Below are 27,445 nucleotides of genomic sequence, written 5' to 3'. Positions count from 1 at the left end.
CAGGTAGCATCTCGACCATCCCAGCCGAGCATCTCCAAAGAGGATTCAGCAGAGTGGACCTTCCTTCCTAAGAAAAAGCAAAGCCTAGGTGGAGCAAGGAGAGCAGGCCACGCCTGTGGAGGAGGATGCGCCAGTTTCCCCTTTGCTGAACAACGCATGGTAATAACAGACGGGAGGCCTTTCTTCCCTAAGAGAACGGGCTCTCCAGCTCTTGGAAGGCCCTGCAATCTGAGCATCTTAAAGATATATGAGGTCTGGGTTCTCTTCAAAGTCATCTGGGGTAGAGTGGAATGGGTGGGGCTAGAGATGAAAAGAAAATGGCCCCTAGCTAATCACTGCCGAAGCCAAGGAAGGGGTACGGGGGCTCCCCGGACTGTCCTCCACACTTCTGATTATATCTGAAAAATTTCCATAGTTAAAACTAGTCTGAAGAAGCAGAACTCCCTTCCGTGTGCGTGACCAGCAGAGCCGGCCGCAGACTGTGTCAACCCAGGATCCCCGTCTGGGAAAATAAACCAGAGCACGGCAGTCATGATAGACTCCTTGGCTGAGTTTGTGAAACTCTCTGCTCCCATCCATCCCATGCACACTTTCTTTAAAAACAAACCTTAGAGCACTGTTTCCCACAGGCCTCCCTGACTCAACACCCCCCCCCCCCCCCAAGTGTTTCCATGAAGGAACGGAGCTTGGAGCTCGGCTAGAAGGCAATAAATTCGCCACCTTGCTTGTTGATTTGACAAAATACCCGACAGAAGCCCCTTGAGGAAGGGGAGGTTGACTTGAGGCTCACAGTTTCAGTTGTTGTTTCTGGGCCCTTGGGGAAGCAGACAGTAGTGGCAGCAGGAACCTGTTGCTGAGGCCGCTCACTTCATGGCAGGTAGGAAGCAGAGGAGAGTGGATACAGGAAGGGACTAAGGGACATACGGCTGCTGCCAAGACCTATCCCCACTAACCTGCTTCCTCTAAAGAGGCCCTACCTGCTATTTTTCATCATAGTTAATCTATCCATCGATGCATCCATTTCTTAGATGAGGGTCCACATGATCTAATTATCTTTGGCCCACAAGTTACTTATCCACCCAGGTGTGTACTAATCCAGGCATTTCTAAATCTAATCAAATTGTCCAATTTAGATTTACCCGTCAGGCTACCTCATCCGCTATATTTCAACATGCACTTCCCTGCTATGCTGAGGAGCTCTACAGACTAAGAGCCATGTCGTCTTTGTCGCTTCTGCTTTTCTGGCCCCTACAAACACCCGGCTCAGGCTCACAGCCCAGCAGTTAAGAGGATGGCCAGGGTGCTAATACAAACTGCCCAGCAGAGCTAGCGGCTGGCAGAGTGCTAGGATTTGCCTTCTCCCAGGGCAGCCCAAGACCCTGTGCCCTGCTTCCCTTGATGGGGTAAGAGGAACCTCATCTCCTTGAGAGTTTGGCTGCTTAGGTCAGTGATTGGCCTTTGGGGAACAAGACCTCAGTAGGGAACATCTCCACCGGGCAGAGCTCAGACAGTGACTCAGTGGGTTCAGCCTGAGCCTGTAGGTGGCTTCTCTATGGAGAACTGCTCTTTGCCATGGCCCAACAAAGTCCTCCTGTCCCCTTTTAGTGTTCTACCCCAGCCCCCTCTATTGCTTCTGGTTTTGAGTCAAGGTTAAGTGTTTTCAGCTCCATTTTCTTAAGAGCATGGGAGCACAGAGTTCATGACCATCTATCCCACATCCAGCTTGACGGAGAAGGGAAAGCCAGCCCAGTGAGACTCCTGAATGCACGACACTGATCTGGCTGGTGTTTGTCCACTCATTTCCGTAGCACTACAGGAAAGCAGCCAGTTCACAGAAGCCAGGCTGACTTGATCCACATTGGGCCAATGTTTTGCACATACCCCTGTGGCAAGGGGTTCCTGGCTGTAGGGAGAAGGACCCATCTGGGCTCGGTGGAGGGAGAGAATCGTGCTAAGAAAATACTGAGAGAAGGGAAGTAGTCTAGGGGTGGAACATTAAGGCAGATTGGCACCTGAAAGGATCCCAAGCTCCCTCTGGCCTCCTCTGTTCCGAGTCGCTCTTTCTCTAACAGTAGAATCCTTCAGGGGAATGTGTCCAGAGCTGATTCCCAAGGCCAGTCCTCCCTTGAGTCATTCTGTTTCTCCTGTCCAGGTATCAACAGGTGTGTTGCTGGCCCCCTCCTGATAGGAAACCTCTAAGGAGCAAGTGGTGGGTGTTGATTCGAGATTCAGTGTCTGGGTTGTTGAGGTTAAATCTGAACATGCGGGCTGCGTGCCTGCTGTTTCTGCTTCTCCGTAACAGGGGTCCGTCATGCAGCCCACAAACTGATGTCTAACACCCACTTTGGGTCAGGTGTTGGTTAGGTTATGGCCTAGACGTCAGAAATTAGACCCTATGGAATGCAAGGCGCTGAGGAGCTGGGCTGGGGACGTGATTGTTAGAACCATGGTAGCTTTTGGCTAAGGGTGCATGGACCTACCTCTGCAATTGCTTTTCATTACACAAACACTGGAGTGGAACTAGGCAGGACATCACCATCAAAACTGCCTTCTAGACACAGTGCAACCCCCTTGTTTTATGGCTATAAACTGCTGAACGAAGTAGGAAAGTTGCTGGTAATATATGCAGGTCCTTCTCCTTGGACTTTGCAAATACTTTAAAAAAAATAATGGTTCCTTTTTTTTTTTTTTGTTAAGCAAATGGTTCCTCACGCTGCCTGCTAACACTACACCATCCATGTTGAGAGGCTATGTTGGCTGGAGGTGACCACCTGGCATCTATCTCAAATACGTTCCTGGCTTTCCCAACAAAAGTCCTCTCCCTGGGGGATAAACCAGGATCTAGAGTCCAGAAAGTGAGGACCAGACTGCTGCCATATTCCCAGCTGTGGTGAATGATGTGGGTGAAACAGGGGGTGGGGCATCCCTTGAATGTTTCTCTATTCCTCTCCTTTCCAAAACTCCTCCAGTTCCCGCCAGAAAGAACCTCATACAGCCCAAGACTTTGTGTGCCAAATCTATAAGCAGCTTTAGGGCGCTTGTAGCCAAGTCTGATGACTTAAGTCATCAGGACCTACATGGTGGAGAAAAAGAACCAGTGTGCTCTGGTCTCCACACATGTGCCCCTGGCACTCTAGATAAAAATAATTTTAAGAATTAAAAGAAGAAAAGATGCCCAGATGAGGTGGTAAAGTGAGGCATTTGGAAGATGGTGGTTTCAGGGCCCCAGTGCAGCTGGTGTGGGGTGGTTGATCATTCTCGGTTACTCATTTCCATTGGGCAGCAGCAGGGTCGTCTCCGGATCAGGAATCTCAGAAACTGCAGGCCTTGGGAGCTCACATGTCTCTTCACAAAGATCCACAGTCATGAGAGCCCAGAGTTCTGAGCGATGTTGGATAGAAACTCCAGAATCTGTTCTAGAGATGTGCCTGAAGACAAGGTCCTTGGGCCTCCACACTCAGAGACAGCTCTGCTGGGTACCATTTGCCTCCCAGGGCAGGGCCCTCCAGAGCTTGTGGAAGTAGTGAACCATGCCCCCTCTCTCCATCTGCAAAGCTGATGTCTGATGAAGCCTCATCAACAGGTAAATGGCGTGGTCGAGACGGCACATTTGGGGAGGCCACTCTGGGAATCTGGGTGATGATTTGTCTGCCTCAGTTTCCTTTCCTTTCCTTTCCTTTCCTTTCCTTTCCTTTCCTTTCCTTTCCTTTCCCTTCCCTTCCCTTCCCTTCCCTTCCCTTCCCTTCCCTTCCCTTCCCTTCCCTCCCCTCCCCTCCCTTTTCTTTCCTTTCCTTTCCTTTCCTTTCCTTTCCTTTCCTTTCCTTTCCTTTCTTCCCCCCATGCCAAGACAGGGTTTCTCTGTGTAACAGTCTTGGCTGTCCTGGAACTCACTCTGTAGACCAGGCTGGCCTCGAACTCACAGAGATCTACCTGCCTCTACCTCCCCAGTGCTGAGACTAAAGGTGTGCACCACCACTGTCCGGTTTCCTTATCTTGTAAAGATGCTGCCAGAAGCCAGAGGAAGGAAGCAGAAAGAACTCTTAGCAGGTTGCCAGCCGAAGGCAAGCATTTGGTAGGGCGATGACAGTAACCACGGAATGCATCTGTCCTGTTCTTCCCTCTCTGGCCTGAGCAGAGGACAATTCACCCATCTTGGACAATGTCTGTCACTGCCTGTAGCAACCATGCCTCCTCATCAGGCCCCTTCTGAGGGATTAGCTCTTGATTTGTGCTCTCTGGAGAGGCTGAGCTCGGAGGACGGGGAGGAGGAAGGCAGGCAGCCTTCCTTAGGACTCTGATAATTGGCAAACTGCAGGTAGCTCCTCAGTCTATCTTTGCCGTCTTGATAATAGATGATCTAATCTGTCTCTCTACAGCACTTCCTTCTCCGAGTAGCTGACAGAGATGGAACGATCCCATCCTTCACCCAGAGGAAGCCCGACTTCCCAAGGAGCTCTCTCTGTCTTGCCGTACCCCATGGGTGGGACCCTGGGAGGTAGCCGCCAGCTGCTCTCAAACATTGCTGCCTGTGACTGGTGACTGGAGGGACCAACCGCAGCCTTTCTCACCAAGTGGCAGGAGATTAGACCCTTTCCTAGGCCCCCATGTAGTCAGTCACCCTGCTACACCCAGGGACAATTCCTATAGGAGATATATCCTCCTGCTGCCTCTAAAATGGTAGTATTGGAATATGTCCAGCATTTGAAAAAAAAAACATAGAAAGTATTTGCATAAATATTAGAACATGCAGTATTTAGTTTAGGCTAGATGACAGATTGGGCACGAGGCACATGTCTGTCTGTAATCACTGCACTGGGGAGGCAGAGCAGAAGGCTTAAGGGTCTGAGACTAGCCTGGCCTGTTTATGGGACTCTCTCTTAAAACAGAGGAGATATAGCTTAGTGGTAGAACTCTTGCCTTTGAGGGTGTGAGGAAGGGGGTGGGGAGAGAAAAGACAGAATTACAAGATCTTTCGTCTAGCCCCCGTCTCCCCCTTCCCCAGCTGTAGCCACCATCCTAGTTTTCCCATTCATGATTTTAGATTTGTGTTTGTTTATATCCATATCCTTCATGTCATAACCCAGACAACTGCTTCATCTCTTCAGCACTGCTTCCAGAGCACCCATGGTGTCAAGTCCAGTTCAGGTTGACGCCTGGTGCATCCTCTAGAGCATGATCACGTGTCTTTTCCCACCCACTGTCTTAGTGGCTCCAGGCTCAGTCTGTGTGTTGATTACTTTAGCATCATAGTGACAGAAATACGTAAGGGAAGAAAGGTTTACTTTAGCCTGTGGTTTCAGAGGGCTCAGCTGTGCTCCCTTGGCCCAATGTGCCTGGGCAGAGCATCACACAGCAGGCATGCGCATGGGAGCTCCTCTGTTCACATCATGGCAGACAGTCAACAGTGTACCAGGCACCAAGAGCTGGCCCACTTCTAGGTGCGCCCTTCTGCCAGCCATGCTCCACCTTCTAAAGGCTCTATACACTCTTAAAAGAGGGTCACCTCTGGGTAGGGGAATAAAGTCAGGTCATGGGCCAATGTGCTTCAGCTTTTTGGTGCCAACAAGGGAGGGTCCTGGATGCTGAATGACTTTGTCGGTTGAGAACTGAACCGGAAGAAAGATGAAGGACCAGAGCTCTCAGTCCCTACCCACACCCTCAGGTGTGTTGTCATGGTGGTCATCGTTCTGGGAGGGATAGTGGCTGATAGCATCTCTCTGGTCTATGTCCTAAGCACATTTCAGATTTCATTTAGGTTTCACCCAATCCAAGACAAAACCAGCAGCCAAAATCCCAAGATCCCTAGTAAGTAAGGCAGCCCAGTATTAACAAACAGGCCCTGGGATGGGGTTGGGGGAGTGTTAGCTCATCACCTTCTCTGGCCCGCATCCAGCTGCAGAAGGGAGGCTTGCTGGCTTAAGGCAGCTGGAATCCACAGCTGATTTTGCCCTGCATCCTGGAGCACCAACTGGAGCATCCCCGAGGAGCACAACCCCCAGCAGGTCTGCAGGTAAAGCTGCCTCTGCTTTCTTGGCTACAGCTGAGCCTCGCATTCCCTTCTCTGTGGGAGTCAGAGCCAATTTGTAATAAGCAAGAGCAGTCTGACCCAGATTAAAAGATACAATTAGTCTGTCTGCGCAGTAAACCTACAAGAGTGCCACTTACAACAAGTTTTTGTTTTTTGACAAAGGGAGATGTCCTGGGAGAACAATGAGCCCCCACCCCCCACCTCCGCCACCAAGAGCTTGGTAATTAACTGCAAACTCCCCAGCCGGGAGACCAAACAGCCACTGAGAAGTCAGGGTGGGAACAAGTGACCTCAGGTGGGTAGGTGACCACCATTGATCCCTGCAGCCCAGAAGGGAAGGGACTGCTGAGCTAGGGTGGAGGACCCTCCCATTTTTCCTTGCTTCTGTGGTTACCACAGATGTGCAGACACCCTGAACTGTAGTTGAGAGTCAGGGGCTTTGGAACATGAGGAACCCCAGTGGATCTTGGGCTTGCATTCATCCTGTGAACTCATGATGGATTCTGAAACCATTACCTCAGAGACACTGGCAGGCATGAGGACCATATACCCAGGGGTCACTCTGGCTGGTGCTCTTCTTCCTTTTTTGGATGGACCCAGGCTTCTGCCATGGGCATGTGGTGCCTGGAATCACCACCTGTGGTACCTGTGTTATTGAATCGCTGTTCTGGGCCAGCCAGGAAGTATTTCCTGATGTGAACGTCCTTATATCTTAGTTGACTTCACAATGCAGTAACAAAATGCCTGTGTCTCAATAATTTATAGGGACACTTGTTTGGCTCATAATTCTGGTGGATGGAACTTCCTCAGCATGGCCTTGGCCATAGGAAATCAGTTTCTTACATAAAAAACCTAAGTGTGAACAGGAAGAGCAGGGAAGGGCAGGTTCCAAGTCCTGTGGCAGGGCCATGGGAGCTGGCCGGTCCTGTGAGACCCAGCCCACTCCAAGAGGCAATACGAACCCATCACTTTCTTTTATGCCTCATCCCCTGACAGTCTACCAAATCAACACCGTCACGCTAAGGACCAAACTCCAAACTGCAGCATGCTGGGGCTCACAGCCTTAGGGTTCTACAGTAGATTTTCTTACTTTTTTCCTTTTCTATTTTCTTTTTGGTGCTGGGGGTGGAACCCAGAGGCTTGTGCATGTTGGGCAAATACTCTAGCCTGGAACTACATCTCTACCCATGGGTTTTTGAGACAGGGTTTTACTATGTAGTCAGAGCTAGTCTTGAACTTGAGATCCTCCTGCTTCAGCCTCCCAGTTGCCAGCCCTTGGGGTTGGGCACCATCCTACCTGCTGGGGAATGACTCCTGATCCTTTTATAGCTCAGATTTCAGGGGTTTGTGTGCTGAACTGCGTCTTCTTCACCTTCACTGTGTGAAACTTTCCTAAGGTTACCTCATTAGGAGTGAATGTCCTTACAGGGGTGACAAGGTTAAAATGAAGTCATCAGGGTAGGGTAGGAAATATGTCTGACTGCATCCTCACAGAACAGGGGCTCTGTCTCACTTCCACATAAGAATCTTGGTGAAGATGAAGGCAGAGGCCAAGGTGGAGCTTCCCCATGCCAAGGAACACGAAAATTGGCCAACTCAGAGAGCACCAGAAGCCAACAAAAGGCCAACCCACCTTGTCCTAGTCCTGAAAGGCTCCTGCTGTCTTATACCCCTCAAGAACGTCCAGCCCTAGAGCCCTAGAGCTCTGTCTTTTCAGTCACTCGGTCTATGGCACAGTTGGCTCTCTGGGCACTTGGGTTCCGCATCTGTGCCGAGCACGTGAGGGCTTTATTTTCCCTGAACAATATTGGATGAGAATGACTGACGCAGCATTTGTGCCGCATATAATGTTAGAAGCTGTCTAGAGTATGAGGATTCAGGAAGAGTCATACAGCATGAAGCTGAGCTGGAATAAACCCAAATGTCTGAGCATCTGCTGACTGGGCATCCCAGAGGCTTCCTGGATTACAGGTACCAGCAGATAACTCGCAACTAGGAACAATTTGACTTTGTCCTGAGGCCAGGTTAGAGAGCAAATTCCCGGGGCAGGCACCTGGTGATATGGTTGACCTGCAGCTGTCCCCCAACACTGTTTTTATTTGTTATCTTCTGTCTTTGCTCCGCCGATCTGGTCCATGAGTCTGGAGTCTGCCAGCAGTTTGCGTGCCCCTGCTTCTTCCTATAAAACCCCAGACAAGGCTGTGACCTGTACCCTTCTGCTCCCTATCCTCTCTGTTCCCCTATTCAGCTTCACCCAGATGACGGCTGCCATACCCAGCGTGGTGGGGCCAGCCTGTGACATGAGGAAAGACCTGGAAGGCCTCGGAGCCACTGGCCCTCCTGAGGTGGACACTGAAGATGGATTCCTTAAGGGAAGGTGGGATTTGATCTGTTCAAGTTGCGAGCGCCCGGATCTGCTCTGCAGATCTGGGTGTAGCCAGCTCAGGCACGGGAACCTCGTGTTGTAGCGCCTCTGCTTAGCACCTCAGGGGAGAGCCCCTGAGTCCTCAGGGATGGCTCCCACTCTTCCTTGCCTGCTGTTGATCTTAGCTGTAAAGAACACTCAGTCCATCTGATGCCCATTTCACCCACTGGACTAAAAGCAGCCTTGTGAATGGTCTACACTTATCTTCTATCAAAGCTCTTTAGGGGAATTGAAATCAGGTTCTGCCTAACTGCTGTATACAGCACACACCACACCCACATCAACCAGTGTTTGCTGATGGATGAATGAATAAGAAAAATCCACAAAGGAATTGGCCTGCTCCATTCACCTGATGCATGAGTTTAAAGTATGAGAAGAAGGGAAAAGCAGACTGAAGGAAAAACATACGAAAAACAAAGGACCCACTCTTTTTTTTGTAGCTGGTCACTTGAACAAATCTTGTCCACGATCCCCCTCAGGCAAACGAAATTGCACTACATGGTCATGTCAAATGGCCGACACGGGTGCGAGCTCTGATTGAAGATGGCTGCCTACCTAACCACGGTTGCCCTTCCCACGGCAGACCTGCGAGCTACAAACCTGCACCTCTAACACGCGCTGTCCCTACCCTGAGCCTCACTGCTGGACTCCCAAGCATCCCAGCTACCGAGGCACGTCTGCACACACGTTTCCTTGCCCCAGAGAGGATGGACAGAGCCTGACATTCTGGGGGCCTGACAAGCTGTGCAGTGTCTCCTCTGTGGCGCTTGCCTATGACACTGATCCCTGCATTTACTGAGTGAGAAGTGTCGACAAGCTCTCTTCGCGTGGCTCTTCCATGCCTGCCTGCCCAAGCTGGTTTACATTCCCAGATTAAACTAATTTGTTTCCTGTTTGCTTCTGGCTGCCAGCTTCAGGGAGCTCAGCTTGGCTTCCCTGTGTTCCAACTAGGCCATCCCCCTTCTTGTCGTCCCCATCCCTAGCTAACCACATCTGAGGGGGAGGATTAGCAGCCTCAGTGCAGGGTGGCTCCAGAGCTGGCAGTCAGGATGCTGCTGCTGCTGCCGCTAAGAGCTGGGGGTGGGGAAACGACAGCTTACGCCTGCTAGAGAGGAAAAAGAAGGCCACCCAGCTGGGGTCACCCCTCAGCTGACAGCAAACAAATGGGAATAATCACTAATTGTGTGGATGTTGTTGATTGGAATGGATGTAGCTAACACTCATTCTGGCATCTCAGCCTACCTTTTGAGGGTTTCTCAGGATATGATAACGGTTTTTTTTTCTTTTTTTAATTGATTCTTGGTGGATTTCGTATCATGCATCCTGATCCCATTCATCTCCCTATCCTTTGTATCCACCCTCTATCCTTTGTATCAACTCCCCCAAAATAGTGTAATATTCCAAAGAAAAACAAACAAACAAAAACTTAAAAAGCACAAACAAAACCTAGGCATGGAAGCTGTTGTGTAGCCCAGTGAGTCACACAGTACACCCTTTAGTCCGTACACCCTTACTTGTAAGTGCTCATTGCAATGAGTCCTTGTTCTGGTTTGAGGCCTCAGATTTCTGCTATACAATCGATGCTGGGCCCTGAGTCGGTTCCTCTTGGCTATACAGTCATTGTTATCCTGTGTCATGGAGATTCTGCAGCTTTGGATCTACAGGTCTGGCCCCTTCACAAGCTCCAGCAGTTTATAGATGAGGTAGATGCAGAGATGAGCTATCTCAGAGCTTCGGTTCTGAGCCTGGATGGCAGCTGGGCTGGTCGGCCCACCAAATTTCTCTCATCACCACCTCCTGGGTAAGCTCTCCAGCGCTGCTTCAGCCAGCTGGCCCAATGCAACAGACAGCAAGGAGTGGGGCCAGATCCCTTGCTCTCATGCCCTAGGGTCTGCCTTACCCACACCACCAGGGTCAGCTCTACAGTTTTGCCCAAGCGAGGTACAGGACCCATTCTCTTGAGTGCTACAGTTGATGAGGGATAGGATCAATTCTTCTTTCTCATGCCCCTGTGGCCAGCTCCCTTGCCTGATACAGGTAGCAAGGGGTGCAGGGAGGAGGGTATCTCTCCCTCACCCATGCCACATGGCATATGAGAGAGAGGCAGGGTCAGTTCTTCTCTCCAGCTCTCAGTGTGGCTTACCTGCATCCCTGCCAGCAGGGTCAGTTCTACTGTCTGGGAGAGGTGCAGGGCCTGTTTTTCCGAGTGCTGTAGCCGGTGAGGACCAGGGTCAGCTGATCCCACTTTCGTGATCTCTGGGACAGCTCTCCCATCTGCCATAGGCAGCAAAGGATGGAGGAGGGGCAGATGAGGGGTGGGACCAGATTACCTGTGCCCCCATCAACAGAGTCAAGTCTATTATGCTTCCCAGGTGAAGGGCAGGACCCACTCTCCTGAGTGCCTCAGCTGATCAGGACAAGGGCAGCTCTCTCCCACTCTTGGAACTCTGGGATCAACTTTCCTGCCTACAGTAGGTGATAAGGGGTGATATGAGGAGCAAGGAGCGAGGGATGAGGGGCCATTCTTGTACCCACTTCTCAGATGAAGATCCCTGGATGAAGAAGTAAAGTCCTGCCCAGAATGTCTGCCTTAGGACACAGCTTCAAAGCCTGGTGGGTCCGAGTTAAGACGCGATGCTTACCTGCCATCTCCAGACAGTACCTCAACTCTGATGCCTACAGGCATTGACTGGAAAAAAAAAAACCTCACATGCGCAGTCTGAAAACAGAAAGACAAGCTGGAGTCAGGCTGGAATCAGAGACCCGAGATACTTGCAGCCTCCGGGGTGTCCCCAGATGTCATGTTTACATTTTAGAGTGACAAAGTAGGAGTATTGCTTTCTCCGAGCTTCCCTAGTTAGTGTCTAGAAAGAGGTCCCCTTTTCTCACAACTCTTCCCTTGGATAGAATAACACGGCTGTTAGATTGTTTATTGTTAATGCCCAGAGGACTCCCCACAAGCTATGTTCATGCTGAATATAGGAAAGAGAATCTATTGCTATGTTTATTTTTTTCCAAACTGGCCTGCAAACTGCCTGGTTTAATGCTCCCCAATGCTGAGTGTCCGCATACGCCATACCCCATCTAACTCCTTCTGAGTGGACACTGAGTAGAAATGAACACCCGTTTAGAGCAGTGTTTACACCCCCAAGCCAGAGCCATCACCTAAGGGCCGAGAGTTTAATTGGGTTAAGCTACACAGTGGACTACAATACAGCAAGGAAGATGAATCAAGGTTTTATCAAAGCTGAGGTAGAGCCTCAGACCTGCTGCATTGACCAAGCAGCGGTCAGACTCAAAGTTTATCCTATAGACTCTGCTGCACACAGCATTCAAATACAGGAATAGCTAAGGTCTGGTATTAAGTTTGGCCTTGTGAGGGTGTGGAAGCAGTGGCTAGATACAGGGCATAGGTTCTTCTTGGGTACTGGCTTCATGGGGGTCTCACAGAGAGCAGATGCATTGATGTGCATGCATACACTGGGCATTGCCTCCCAGTTGTACTGTTCCCAGAGAAAAGCCACTGCCCTCCCATGTTCTCTGTAGCCTACCAGAGATGCCGTGGGTGGGTGTGCATAGGCTTCACCATTTCCATCCAGAGCGCCTGCTTTGGTTTTTTAATGCTTCACTTGTTGGCTCAGTCAGTGCTGTCAAACAGGGAGGTCTCCCCTGTTGTAGCAAGAAAGTGGGTGGTGAGGGTCATTCAACAGATCTTGACCAGGTTTTAAAAGAAAGCTCATAATATTATATGAAACCATATAGGGATAATATACAAACAAAACAGTAATAAAGACCTGGTTTGTGTGACGATAGACAACTTTTAACTCGTGAAAATATATATGTAGGCGCTGGATAGTGTATTTGTATATGTATGTAAGCATGTATATGGATATTATATGTATGGATGATATATACATGATATACACACATATGGATTTTATAGAGAGAGTTATATACACATACGTTTAAAACTGAGCCAGGGTCAGAGGCAGAGCCTTCTCCTGTGGATTTTTCTCTTCCAGGTCCTGTCCACAGGTGGTGGACTCCGTGATTCTAGGTTTCATGGTCTCTGTAGCCAGACCTGGCTGTGTTGCTTATGATCTTCTACCTTCTGGTTTTGACGTCAGCACTGTAGCTCACCCAACCCTCACCGTGGACCTGCATCCCTAACAAGCTGCACCTGGCTGGGTGAGGGAAAGCCTGGCATCGCCTTCTGGTTTAAATCAACAGACTTAAATAAGTGGGACTTGAGAAGGAGGGGACATAGGGCGGTGAGGGGCTTCATTGCTGAAAACTTGGAACCGTTTTCCAGGGTTCTATGTTTTCTTGGCTCCGTTCAAAATTCCCTCAGCTTTTCAAAGTTGTCAGGCAGTAAAACATGTGAGTGTGTATTGACCACCAATAGCTTGGCTCCTTCAGGGTCAAACAAATACCCTGACGTAAGTGGCTGCAATCGAGGGCCACGACGTCATGTAGGAAAAAGGGATTGTCTTTCCTTGGGCTGAAAGCAGGGCAAACTAGCTAGAAGAGCAGTCTGGTACAGCAGGAAGTTGACAACGTCTCCGACACATTCTTGAGCCGGCTGTCTAGGCTGATGACTGGTGTCCCCCATGGCCTGTCGCTGAGGCGATGAAAAGTGTGTTGAGGGATCGTGGTGTAGATTTGGGATTCGGGGTACTTACCAAGTGCTTTTCCATTGATGTGACAGAAACATGTCAAAGAGGGATTTTCTTTAGCTTGGGGTTTCACAGAGCTCGGTCTGTGGTTATTCGACCACCTGCGCCTGAGCAGAACACCATGGTGGTGGCAGCAAGAGCAAAGTGTGTCACCTATCCTGGTGGATAGGAATGATACAGGAAGGGGGCATCCTCCCAGGTCCTGCTTCCTCCAGTCACCTCAAACACCATCCTGGGAGTCCAGTGGCCTTTGGAAGCATCACTACAGACACACGCAGGGGCAGCTTTGTAAGTCCCTCGCGTTTCTCAGTCCAGTCAAGTTGACGATCAAAACTGATCATCACAGGTAGTTACTTAAAAATTAGTTCCTGCTTTAATTAAACTCTCTGTGTGTGTGTGTGTGTGTGCATGTGTGTGTGTGATAATTGCTAATCGTACTTTCCTCCATGACCAGTCTGTGGCCTCTTTCCAACTGGACAGAACCACTACCTTCCATGCTCAGAGCTGTCTCGTCAACAGTTGCATTCTTCCTCAGTGTCAACAGTGTCAACAGTAGTGGCTCCCTAGAGCTCTCTCTAGTAGCCAGGATGGCAGTGGCCTCCAAACACCAAACAAAATGCTTTAGGGAGACTGCAGGACGGTGTTCCTGTGGAGAGAGCTCTCTGGCCAGCAGGACTATTGCATTGTTAACCCCCTCTGGCCTGTTGCTTGCCTATCTAAAGCGACTTCCTGCCGTGACTGTGTCCTGTTACAAGGAAGGAGCTGGAGCAGCAGCTTCCTTGGCATCCAGTCTGTGGATGGTTCTCTTTAGATGATCACGTGACTCAGAGGGGTAGGCGTTGGGAGGAACTCCTTCCTATAGCCTAGAAACAGGTGCAGAGAGAGTACATGACCTGTCTAGCTATCTATATCCAAGCAGGATGTGAACATAGTGACAAGGCCCCTGGAATCTTCTGTTGTAATAGTACGTCGTGCCAGGGGCAGAAAATAGGAAAGTTGGCTGCAAATGCCTTGTGAAAGAAATAGATACCAGCATGCAAACGATGAAGTTTTTGTTACTATAATGAAATGTTTGAGGTAATAGACAAATAGAGAGAAGCAGTATCTTTGCCTCATGGTTTTGGAGTTCCCAGTCTGCAATCACAGGGTCTGTGCTTTGGGGCTTATGCAAGGCAGGGCATCATGGCAAGAAGTCGTGATGGAGCCAAATGGCTCAGCTCATGGCTAGGGAGCAAGGGAAAAAGGAAGAGAAAGAAACAGAGGCCAGTGTTCTGAGACTTCTTCAAGGGCACACCTCTGGTAAGAGAAAGACTTCCCTCTGGATCCCATCTCTTAAAGGTGCCATTATGTCCCTATAAGAGTACCCTGGGGACCGAGCCTTTATCACATGCTTATTATATTACTGTAGCAACTGCCTACTGCAGCCCTGACTGGACATTTAACTGCCCAGTAGAATGTGGCTGATGTTTGACTCTTCTACTGAGGTTCCCCACAGGGCACTGTGGTGGTTAATCTTCACTGCCACCTTGCCCAGAGTTAGATTCGGGGTCTGTGTGTGAGAGTTTCCTGAAGAGGGAAGGCCAACACTGAATGTGGCCAGGGACGTTCCACAGGCTGGGCTCCAGGACGGAACAAAAGGACAAAGGAAGCTGGCCACTGCCCTTCATCTCTCTGCTTCCTGACTGCAGATGGGAGGAGACTTGTCTCCCCTTCCTGCTGTCAGGCCTTGCTATGATGGGTTGTGCCCATACCTACTGCCCTGAACCATGGACTTGAATAAGTCCTTCCTCCCTTAAGTTGCTTCTTGTCAGGTATTTTGTTGAAGCAATGAGAAAAGAAAATAATACAGATATCTTATCTTACCTTACCTTATCTTGTCTTATCTTATCTTTTCTCATCTTATCTTATCGTATCTATCTGTCATCTATCTATCTATCTATCTATCTATCTATCTATCTATCTATCTATCTATCTATTATCTATCTATCTATCTAATATCTATCTGTCATCTATCTATCTATCTGTCATCTATCTATCTATCTATCTATCTATCTATCTATCTATCTAATATCTATCTGTCATCTGTCTATCTATCTATCTATCTATCTATCTATCTATCTATCTAATATCTATCATCTATCTATCAATCTATTATCTATCTATCTATCTATCTATCTCTCTATCTATCTATCATCTATCTATCTATCTTATATCTATCATCTATCTATCATTCTATTATCTATCTATCTATCTAATATCTATCATCTATCTATCAATCTATTATCTATCTATCTATCTATCTATCTATCTATCTATCTATCTATCTATCATCTATCTATCTATCTTATATCTATCATCTATCTATCATTCTATTATCTATCTATCTATCTATCTATCTATCTATCTATCTATCTATCTATCATCTATATCTATCTATCTATCTATCTATCTATCTATCTATCTATCTATCTATCTCTATCTATCTATTTATCAATCTCTATCTATCTATCTATCTATCTATCTATCTATCTATCTATCTATCTAACTTATATCTATCACCTACCCACCCACTGGTCCATCTATTTGAGGAGATTTATTATAGCAATTACCTCACAGGTATTAAGAAGTCCCATAGTCTGCTTTTCTCAAGTAGTGCCCAGAAGAGTGGTTGAGGTTAGACCAGTCTTTGTCCTACAGCCTGAGGAAAAGAGGTAGCAGGTGTGCGGGAGGGGCTGATGTTCGAAGTCCCTGAGTCAGAAAGTCCACGATCTGGAAGCATAGACAATGCAGAGCGGGAGAAGCTGGTTGTCCGAGTTTGGACAAGAGAAATTTCACCCCAATTTTACCTTTTAGTTCCATCTGGGGCCTCCAGACATTGGATGAAGTTGGATGGAATCTTCTCGGCTCAAAATGCTAATATTTTCTGGAAATGCCTTATTCACACATAAGAATAATGATGTGTGTGATATGAACGTCATTTCAGATCTTATCTCAAAGGAAAAAGAAACCCTAGTCCAGCTTTAGTCTGTGTTATGGTTAGTGCTGTTCGTCAGCTTCATGGGATCTGGAATTACCTGGTGACATCTTCCAGGAAAACCTACCAGGCTTGTTCCAATTAGCACAATCTACACAATAGTGAGTTTTGTGTGCATCAGAGAGCAGCTGAGGCCACACTGCAGGCCGGGAGTCTCTGCATATGAGGCTCTAAGAGTCCACTACTGAGGCTGTGAAGGTAAAGCCTAAGTTGCAATGGATATCCCAGGCTCTTGGAGACGCCACAGCCATGGACAGTCCACTGAGGAAAGCTGTAGGCGCAGAATAGCACCAGCCTAAGAGAATGACTATGTATGTGTGTGTCAGTCAGCAGAAAGTGGGGCGGGGGGGGGGGGGGGCTCTGCTATCTGATCCCTTTGGAACCCAGGTGACCCCATCAGGAGGCCCAGATTCTGGACATGGAATTGCAGGATTTGGTCATTGTGCTATTAGGTTTCGTCTTGGTTTGTCCTGATTACTCATTGCTGTGCCCCTTTTTCCCTTCTGTGCCATTGTATATTGGAAGCTTGCAGTTTGCTTTTATTTCAAAGGAGTTCGAGGTTCACAGATGGCTTTGAGTCTCAGATAAGACTTGAACTCGAAAATGGCGCTGGAATTTCAAAAGTCCATAGGGACTTTTAAAACTGGATGGATTGTGTTTTTGTGTTATAAGATTATAAGGGTGTTGCGGGACCGCCTTCCGCTCCTTCAGCCAATAGCTGCATAGATACCAGCCCATTGGGGCGTGGTCTCTCTCTCTTTAAAAAAGCAGCAACTGCCCTCCGCTCCTCTGCTTCCAGCTACTAGGCTCCCTTCCTGATTGTGCAGCGGGCTGTTGTCTGAGACGGTGATCTGTAAGTTTTTCCCCCTTAAATAAATAACCATTCTATTAATCATATTTCCAAACTGGTGTGGGATTGTTTGTGACTTATGCCTTTATAAGGGCATGAGATTATGAGAACAAGTGAGAAGGTCATAGCTTAGGAGTAGTCCTTTTGGGTATGGAGTTGACAAGGAGTGGTTAGCGCTGATTGTCACCTTGGTAGAATCTGAAGCTCTTGGTGACATCTTTTATGGATCATTATCTTGGTTAAGTTAATCGAGGTGGCACCACCCTCAAGATGGGTGGCGCCATTCCTGTGCATTCAAGACAGAAAGCTTAGAAGGAACATTTCCCTTTCATGTGTTGTTTCTTGTCTGTGGATACAATGTGACCAGCTGCCTTGGGTTCCTGACACTAGGTCTCCCCTACCTTCTTATAGACGGTGTCATCGGTGAACTGTGAGCTGAAAGAAACCCTCCTCTCCTTAACTTGCTTGTGTCATGGCAATGGGAAAAGCAGCCAAGCGCCTTTGACTTCTCCATCCCTCTGACAAAACTTCTAACTTTTCTCGATCTTCTCCAAATAGTGCCACCAATTAGGAACGAAACACATAATGTGTGAGTCTATGGGGCCACCTTTCATAGTCAAACCAAGAGAGTGCTGAATATGACTGTGATAAAGAAATGAAGAAAGGAGCAAGGGAGGCAGCAAACAGGTGTCTCTGCCATTCAGGACTTGGTGTGACACGGCACAGACATAGTAGCTGTTGGGAAGAGCACAGCACAGGGTGTGTCAGGAGCTTTGAGCATCTGTTTTTACCAATGCCAGTGACATCGCTGCTCAGCACACTTGTTTCTTTAATAAAAAGTCTCGCTTTTTCAAGAAGTAGAAGTCATAAGCCCTCAACCAGGCAAAAGCAGATTCACAGGGGAACATGAGTGTTGCCACAAAAGACCCCAGCCAGCATGGGGTTGAAGGGGGCTTTGGATGATGCTGACAGCACACACGGGGAAGACATGCTGGAAAACAGTTCCTTTGAGACTGTTGGAGAGTGGAAAAGAACGATAGGAAGGAAGAAAGAAAAGAAAAGAAAAAGGGGAAAAAAGACAGCTTCCTTAAGCAACACAGACCTTCCTTCTGCTACTTGGTAAAACTAACAAAACAGCGGGCCTTATTGATGGAACTGTTCCCTGCAGCAGACACACCACAGAACTTTGTCCAGACAAAACAGACAAGCACGCAGCTTTGGCTGGAGCGACAAGGAAAGTGTGGAAACTGAGGAACATCAAAGTTAAGGCAGCCATCCCTGTGGCTGGAGGCATGCTGTCCCCTGCAGGAGCTACACATCTGGCAGGGAGGCCTGGCTTCGCCTGGGTAGGAGAGAGCACTGAAATACATATTCTGTCTTTGTAGCTGTAAAGACCTAAATTTTCCTGGGGTGCCAGTCCTTACTGCTCAAAGCCTTTACCAGATAGTGAGTGACCCAACCTCTGATTATAGAAGACAACCTTGGACTCAGGTCTGGCCACTGAAAAGATTGTGTTTTCCTGCCTGGAAGTCAGTGGAAAAGAAGGTGCCCTGCAGACTAGGGACCAGAAAGATTCTTTCTCTTGGAATTGTCATGGAAACTAATGGGGGAAAGGTCACTGACTGTCCAGACAGTTAACTTCATACTTGGATCTCTGAAGGTTTGGGTGGCCACCTTTGTCACCCTGTGGGGACACATTGGCTGAATAACAGCACTAAGGAGGATAGACGGCTCAAGAGATAGTGGGAAGACCCAACTGAGACTTTGCTACCCTCTGGATATTCCAGGGACATAAACAGACCTCTCTTTCCTGGGGAAGAAAGACTAATGTGGTCTAATTATCATGGACTTAGTTCCCTGGATGTCCCTCCTCGTAGTCACATGTTGTAATGAATCCCTTGTATATCAGGCAACTCCGGGGTCTCTATTAAAAGGGTCAAGCTCTTCCGCAGGCCAGACCCAGAGTCTCCCCAGCCCTAAAGAGTTGTTCCTCTCTCTTGGAGGTTGTGGTAGTCCTTTGACGCCATCCCTTCCCCATGGCAATGGTCTGGCCCCTCCTTTCTTCTCTCCTCTGAGCTCTCACAGACCTCACCAAGCCTTCTCTTTAACCTCATTGTCACTCACGTGAGCTCCTGGAAGGTGGGGACCATCATCTTACCAAGGCAGGAGGCCCAGCCCTCCAGTCAGACATTTGGATGCACAGTGAGGGATAAGGAGAGGCCCATAAGGCCCAATTTAAGAGTTGAGACTTTCTTCTAGGAACAATGGGAGCCTTTGAAGTGGTTATGAAGGGACAGGCAAGACCTAGCCTGAGGTAACACTCCTTGGTGAGTCTCCCTACTCTCCCCAGGGGGAAGGCTCCACAGCTGAGCTCTATTCTCACTTTTTTTTTTCTATGCCCAACTTTCCCCTCTCCTCTCTGGCAGGGCTGCTAAGTGTGGGCCTTTTGAAATTCAGGCTCCCACTGTAAAGCCTGCAGGAGGTCTCTGTGTCCCCAAGGCTTTCTACCCCATGCTGGGACCCTGTGGTGGCTCTTTGATGTTCCCATTATAATTTCTGCTTGGAAAGTTTCCACTGTCTGCTTTAGCCCTTAACCCCGTGCTTTGCTTGAGGCTTTCTCTCATTGGCTGGAGCTGGCCAGAAGTGAGGAAGCTGTATCTCCAACTCTGGGTATTCCTGTTTATTCAGAGAGAGGGAGTGGATGTAGAGCAAAGGGATGTCCCTCATGAGACCACACCGAAGGATGAATAAGGAGGTCCTGTGACCCTGTGACTGGGTGCTCCAAGAGCAGGCACTCCCCAGAATACCGCCAGCGTTTGCTGTGCTCCAGCAGGTGAGCAATCACCAGAGGCACGATTTTCTAACGTCTGGATCTCTGGAGAGATGTAGAATGCCCCGCCCCCTCTTACTCTGTGACTGACCTACAGCTGTAGCAAAAGGAGACTGATGAAGATCCAAGTCCTTGGTCCAGAAGTCACAGCCCTATTCAGGTAAACACCCCGTTTTGTATTGTTATATCATTACAGTGTAACATCAGGTCGCATGTGCAGTTGTTACTATGTTATTTTATGTGTATGATATGGGTACTTTGTCTCTATGTCTGTGTGTGTATATGTACTATTTCATGCCTGGTGCCTGCAGAGGCCAGAAGAGGGCCTTGGATCCCCTGGGACTTGAGCTACAGGCCAAGTAGGTACTGAGAACTGAACCTGGGTCCTCTGAAGGTATAGCAAGTGCTTTTAAGTGCTGAGCCATTCCTCTAGCCCCCAGACGTGGGTTTTAAAATGCATATTTAGATTTGAAAAACCTGCTTGGTTGTGTTACTAGGTGGTGCCACGCAATACTTTGATACAAAAGAAAGAGTGGATTTCTTCTTTTTTTTATTTAAATTTATTTATTTATTAAGGATTTCTGCCTCGTCCCCACAACCGCTTCCTATTTCCCTCCCCCTCCCCCCGATCAAGTCCCCCTCCCTCATCTGCTGGAAGAGCAATCAGGGTTCCCTGACCTGTGGGAAGCCCAAGGACTGCCCACCTCTATCCAGGTCTCGTAAGGTGAGCATCCAAACTGCCTAGGCTCCCACAAAGCCAGTACGTGCAGTAGGATCAAAAACCCACTGCAATTGTTCTTGAATTCTCAGTATTCCTCATTGTCCGCTATGTTCAGCTAGTCCGGATTTATCCCATGCTTTTTCAGACCTAGGCCAGCTGGCCTTGGTGAGATCCCAATAGAACATCCCCATTGTCTTAGTATGTGGGTGCACCCCTCGTGGTCCTGAGTTCCTTGCTCGTGCTCTGTCTCCTTCTGCTCCTGATTTGGACCTTGAGATTTCTGTCCGGTGCTCCCATGTGGGTCTCTGTCTCTGTCTCCTTTCATCGCCTGATGAAGGTTAATATTCATGAGGATGCCTATGTGTTTGTCTTTGGATTCACCTTCTTATTTAGCTTCTCTAGGAACATGAATTATATGCTCAATGTCCTTTATTTATGGCTAGAAACCAAATATGAGTGAGTGGATTTCAGCTTGGGAAATGGCCATGGATACACGAAGCTGTGGAATGTGACGTGGGGGAAGAGAACACGAGTTCTGAAAGTTTACCTTCTAGAGGGCAAGGTGCACATGAGAGCCCACTGTGAATTGAAAAGAGAAGGTGTTCAGTTTGTTTCTTCTTTAATCTGAATAAAGTGTGCCGAGAAGCCTGGCCAACACTCAAAAGGCATCATCTTTGCTTCAAAAAATTAGAATAATTATTGCAAAAGCCTGAAATCAAAAAGAGTTTTAAAAATAGGTGGGTTTCCCCAAATATCTGCGAGTCCCTCACTATATTGGAGGAGAAAGTTAGCATATCACAAGGAAACACTTGATTTGTTTGCAGTTGACTAGAAAAATTCCAGGACTGTATAAAAATCTAGAGTTCAAAAACTCAACTGCCCGTGGGGACTAGGGTGCTGACAGGAAAGAAAGAAGCTGGGCCCAGTGAGGCTGTCAGAAACTGAGACAACAGGCTCACTGAAGTCAGTTGTCCTTAGATCATGCTCAGGGATGCTGTGTGCTCAGGGATACTGTGTGCTCAGGGATGCTGTGTGCACAGGGATGCTGTGCACACATACCAGAGCTCCTGATTATTTTCACTGCCCCAGATTCTAAATTCTAGATGCGGAGGAAGGCTAAGCTGACATTCGTGTCATTTCCCAGAAATGAAATGGTTATGGAGCATCTTGATTTGATATTGATGGGAGACTACAAGAAGCAGAGCCTGAGATGAGGATTTATTTAGAATTTAGAATTTGGGGCAGTGAAAATAATCAGGAGCTCTGGTTTGTGCACACAGCATCCCTGAGCACACAGCATCCCTGAGCACACAGCATCCTTGTGCACAGAGCATCCCTGTGCACACAGCATCCCTGAGTACACAGCATCCCTGTGCACACAGCATCCCTGTGCACACAGCATCCCTGAGCACACAGCATCCCTGTGCACACAGCATCCCTGAGCATCTCAGAAATGGCTGGCAGAGAAGTGAGAGGGCTGGGACAAAATATCTTATCAAAATACCTTAGGCCATTGGTTCTCAGCCTTTCTAATGTTGTGACCCTTTAATACAGTTCCTCACGTTGTGGCAACCCCAACCATAAAATTATTTCATTGCTGCAACTTTGTTACTGTTATGAAGCATAATATAAATATCGGATATGTAAGATGTTTGATCTAGGACACCCCAAAGGGGTTGAGACCCACAGGTTGAGAATTGCTGCCTTAGGGGAAGATCTATTTGGTTAGTGGTTTCAGAAGCTGTATTTTATTAAGGTAGAGAGAGGGATTGTGGGATAGAGAACAGCTTACATCATGATAGGAGAGAAAAGGAGAGAGAGAGAGGTAGAGAGAGAGAGAGATAGTGAGGCGATCATCTCTGAACCACCTTTGCAGACACAGAGGTATGCATTGCTAACTTCTTCTGCACCTCCCAGTTCAAGCAAGTTGACAAGACTGACCATAACAGGAGTTGAAGCAGGAAAGGGAAAGTGGCTGCTAACTTGTATGCAAAGGAGTAGGGTTTGTCTGTGAATGCCACAGGATACTCTAGGAGACCCATGGGCTCAGAGGTGTTCACTGGGGCAGGGAGGAAGTTCACCAACTGAGAACTCCTCCTCCAGGGCTCCTCTGCACTTCTCCTCAGCTCCACAAGAGTGGAGCATCTGCCACCTGTCAGAACAGGCAGTCTCGGGCACTGGCAAGAGCTACCTGTCAGAACAGGCAGTCTTAGGTGCTGGCAAGAAACTGTAGTAGTGGGTTTGGTTAGGCCACTAACAATGTTCTGGACTGAAGCTCAATGTCATGAGCTGATCCCAGAAGCCAGATAGATGATAGATCAACTTCTTAGCTTGGCTTTCTATTGCTGCGAGAGAGATGACCATGACCAAATTCACCTTGGAAAGAAGGGGTTTATTTGTCTTACGTGTCCTGATCTCTGCTCACCACTGAGGGCAGTCAGGGCAAGAAGAACTCAAGGCAGGAACCTGGAGGCAGGAACTGAAGCAGAAGCCCTGGAGGAACACTGCTTACAACCTGCTTTCTTATACAACCCAGGACCACCTACCCAGGACCACCTGCCCTAGGGTGCACTGTTCACAGTAGGCTGGGTCTTTCCACATTAGCCGTCAATCAAGACAACATGTCATAGGCTTGTCTGTAGGGCAACTCTCAACTGAAGTTCTCTCGTCCCAGATGACTCTGGCCCTTTCCAAGATGACAAGAAACTAACCAACCCCACAAGGAATACTGGTATAATGCATTTATACTGCTTAGGCGCTTGGAGAAGCCCTTCAGACTAGAACTATCCACAGCACAACACATATCTAGGGAGTCCCAGTGTGCCTTATAGTTGAAGGTCAGACAAACAAGCTTATTTCTCCCGTGACATTTTGTCAGGAAATTTAGCCTCCACACAGCAGGCTCCAAGGCATTTCTGTTTCTCAGCTGTAACACACAGGAGGGTGATGTCAACAGATCTCACTCTGGCACTAGCTGGCTGCACAAAGTCAGGTGAATCTCTAGCTATTCCTGAGCCTCAGTTTCTTTACCTCACCAAGCATCCATCAGAAAATGTTTGGGATTCTGGGTGTGAGTTTTGGATTTTGCCTTGTCTAGGAGAAAAAAAAAACTGTGCACTAGCTAGGATGGTGCCAGACCTTGGGAACCTTCTGGAATTGGAGGAAGCCCAGAGTCCAGCTTGTTGCAAAGGGCCACTTTCTATGAGTGAGGGCTCATAGAAGTTAAATGAACAGACAAGCTGTGGGAAGTCTTCCTGCCTGAGAAGAAGGCAGAGGATCTGAGCCACGGCTCCTCTTCTGGTAGAGTGTTAGCTGGAAGCTACTTTGGCCCACAGTGTCATAAAGGAAGTCAGCGGCCTGTTTCTGCCGCCTGTCACTTCTTGGCCTTTGAACAATAGTTAGTGATGGATAGGGCATGCCTCATTCCTGTTAGTGGGTACCAGGAGACCCTGCCCGCTCTACCGTTCTGCATCCCCGCCTTTATTCAAGGTCTCTGAGGTAATTGCTCTGCGGATGAACAGCTTGCAGCCTAGTGTGCAACTAACAATTAGTTTAGAGACTGTGATCTATAAATTTTGAGGTGAGGGAAAGAGGATTTGGGGCACGTGGGCTATCGTTTCTAATGAAGAAGAATCACACACCGGAAGGGATCCCGAGCATTATTGAGGCAGCTTAATATCATCCCGCCATGATTTGTAGGCCTCAGTAATGCCATGTGACCGTGGGGAGGGAAGGAAGACGGGTGTGAGGGGAGCAAATTGTTGTTGTTTGTATTTCTTAGGAAAGAAACAAAACCCTCTCTCCCGGCTCACAATTTACGACATGTGGGCCGCCATCTGTACAAACCCCAGCAATCTTCCGTCACTGTCTCCGCGGCTCTGTAAACAAGGCCTAACGGAGTGGGACACCATGGAATGTCGTCCTATTTATTGTTTATAAAAATAAACGGGCTGGCCGGAGACTTCTGCGAGTCATTTCATGGAGCAGCTGCATAAGCAAGGGTCCGAACAAGAAGGGAGCTGGGAAGTCCGGAGGGTAAGGGACCTGACCCAGCCAGTGAGAGACACTCATCACAGGACCTCTTCGGGAGATGAAAGGGAAGGAGAAAGCAGGGGGCAGGCAGGGAAAGAGCCAGCTTCAATTCAAGCCAGGTCCAGCCTGGCCCTTCTTGGTCAGATCACTAGATTAACATTAGGAGAGCTGGCCTGAAGGAAGCACATCCTCATGGCATAGGGCACCCCGGATGCCAGGGGTAACTTACACTCTCAGGGGAACAAAGGACCAAGTAAGATGTTAAAGTCCACCAGGCTCCCCAGGAGCTGCTGTTTGACAAGTTGTGGGTCTCTGTCTTGCGGGCATTAAAGAAGGCCAGACGTGGTGGCATCTCATCTGGGAATAGGTCCAGGTGACAGGTTCCACTGCTTTCTAGCCGTAAGTCACATAAGTCACAAGCTGGCTTAAACCCTTTTGTCTCCCTGTTATTTGAGAGGTCAAGATTTGTCTTTGAGGCTAAGTGGCAAGGGCAGGAGTGAGGGTCAGAAGTTCACCGAATGTTATGATTCAAGTGTCCTCAAAGATGGCTCTCGTAGGTGGAGCTGGGCTGGAGGATGGCCATAACTGATAGAAACTGAATATTTCAGAATTGTTCCTAACACAAAGAGCTGATGAGAAGCCCTGCTGATGGCTGTACAATGGCCATAATCTGGTCCTCTCACACTGGATACACATGGTAAAATGTCTCACTATGTCCCACAAATACAAAGAAATACTATATGTCAACTGTAAATAAAAATATACTAAGCAACCCCAAATCTTCTCATTTTCTTAAATAATGAGAAAATGGAGGCCTGAATAAAAAAAAAAAAAACAACAACAACAACAAACTAGCCCAACCTATAATGAGCAGGACAGATCTGAGGCTAGGTACTTCCCAGCAGTCCTTGATTCTTGGCCTGTGTTTTCCAGGTCTCTGCAGTCTACTGTCCTACCAGAAGCCTAGTTGAGCTTCACACGGGACCAGTGTCCTGCTTGAAGGCACAGTGTGGCCCCAATACGCAGGGTCTTATGCTATAGGACATGTCGTCTGCCAGTGTCCCCAGCTTCTCATCTGAACTCATACTGGACCCCATTTGCTGTAGGCACAATGTCCTTCCTTCTGTTCCCTCACTGTGCTAAGCTCTCACCTCAGGGTCTCTGCACTCACCATTCCTCCATCTGGAGCTCTTAGAATCTTACTAAGGGTGCATCCTCCTGTTGCTGCTTAAACACCATTGTCTCCGGGAAGGCATCCGCACAGCTCACCTGGTATAGCACCCTTCAGTCTCAAGTCGCTTTCAAGTTTATTAACCAGCTTTGCTGGGCTTTGCCTCTGGTCATTCATCACAGTTGGAAATGAACGGATACAGTTCTCTATGTCTGGTCTGCCTCTGCTCTCTATTTGTTTACTTTAAACAAGGACGCTCTCCCATGTCTTCAGAACCTCCAAGGTTTAGACTTGGGGTTAGCACTCACTTAGCTGTTCAGAGTTGGTCCTTCACTATTCAGTCAGGCTTAGGGGGTCTTGGTAAATGATGGACCAAGGAAACTGCGTCCTCAGGGAAAGAGGCAAACAATAAACAAGGCATCGAGTAATCCATGGGAGTTTCTCTTAGGATTGCGGCTAAATTAAAAAATATATATGCCATATTATGAGTATATATTAATGTATACACAGAGAGAGAAAGAGGGAGGGAGGGAAGGAGGGAGGGAGGAAGAGAGAGGGAGGGAGGGAGGGAGAGAGAGAGAGACAGAGAGAGAGAGAGAGAGAGATCTTAGTGTAAAGATCTAGGCCTGCCTTCTGAGACTTAGGATCTACCTTATTTAAACCTGGCATTTTGGGCTAACTCACAACTGATTGTCAGGTGCAATGGACAGATGTGTTTAAAGATAAATCCTTTTCAGTGGGCTCATCTCTGAGGAGAGGCTCACTAAGGCTAGGAGAGAGCTGATTAAATCAGAGCCTGGTGAGGTTGTCTAGCCGGGGAGTGAGTGATTCTTTAGACCCTCTGTGTGTCCATCCCACCGTCCCTGATCCTCACTTAGCCAGATCTGCTTAAATAGCATGGGTCTTCAGGGGGAGAAAATAATCAGTAGCCATTCCACCAACACTCTGCTTTGAGCTTGTACGGTATCCCGATAGTCGTACCTGGCCAGCAAAGGAGGTGTCAGCCTCGGGGAAGGATCTGTGTGGGTGCAAAGAACACACATGGATCACCCTTTTGTGTACACGTGCATACATGTATTAGTGGGCACCATACAGAACAGTGGTCTCACCGACAGTTTCGCACTTGACTATATGTGCCTTGCTCATATTCATTCCTGCAGCACCACCAATTGACTGATCCCCTGCCTCTTCCCAAGCAGTACACACACACACACACACACACACACACACACACAATCTAGATTCCATACCTAAGAGGAGACATCAAGACTGTCTTTTTTAGTTTCCATGGGACAATCCTACCCCTTTCCCCCACTGCCTGGGGAGAAGACCCACGGTTTCCATCAGCCTTTTTTTAAAAGACTATTCTGTGTCTCAATATGAACTGAGTGTCACTAAGTTGTTGACACTTAGACTTATTTCAAAATTGAGACACTGTCTTCTTCTTTCTTTGAAGAAAAAAAAAAGTGTTTCCCTCTTAATCCAGGGCACTTCCTAGGCACTGCAAATGCAGACGGTATTGCAGCGTTTGCTCATCCAGGTCATTCTTATTGAGCACCTGCAGGCGCCAAGCGCTGCTACCCATGCCACAAAGATGGAGCATATTCTTGTTCTAGATTGTTCCCTACAAGGAAGCAGTATGAGCAGGACAAACACACATACTCAGAAACTGACTCCA

The 27,445-nt window shown here is 48.1% G+C and overlaps 1 protein-coding gene across 1 annotated transcript in view; it reads left to right on the top strand.

Annotated features, from left to right (window-relative positions):
* Positions 1–27,445, top strand: part of LOC121447359 (zinc finger protein 768-like) — a 47,480-nt gene that overhangs the window by 5,049 nt on the left and 14,986 nt on the right. Inside the window, exon 2 of the mRNA XM_041650545.1 lies at positions 8,277–8,405. Within this exon, the coding sequence (XP_041506479.1) occupies positions 8,277–8,405 (129 nt within the window). The remainder of the gene's footprint in view (positions 1–8,276; positions 8,406–27,445) is intronic.

Source organism: Microtus oregoni, unplaced genomic scaffold (assembly GCF_018167655.1).
Source record: "Microtus oregoni isolate MIOR12 unplaced genomic scaffold, Mior012 000004F_ref0000308, whole genome shotgun sequence".
In the NCBI taxonomy this organism is placed as follows: Eukaryota; Metazoa; Chordata; class Mammalia; order Rodentia; family Cricetidae; genus Microtus; species Microtus oregoni.
This window is presented reverse-complemented; position numbering and strand designations above follow the sequence as displayed.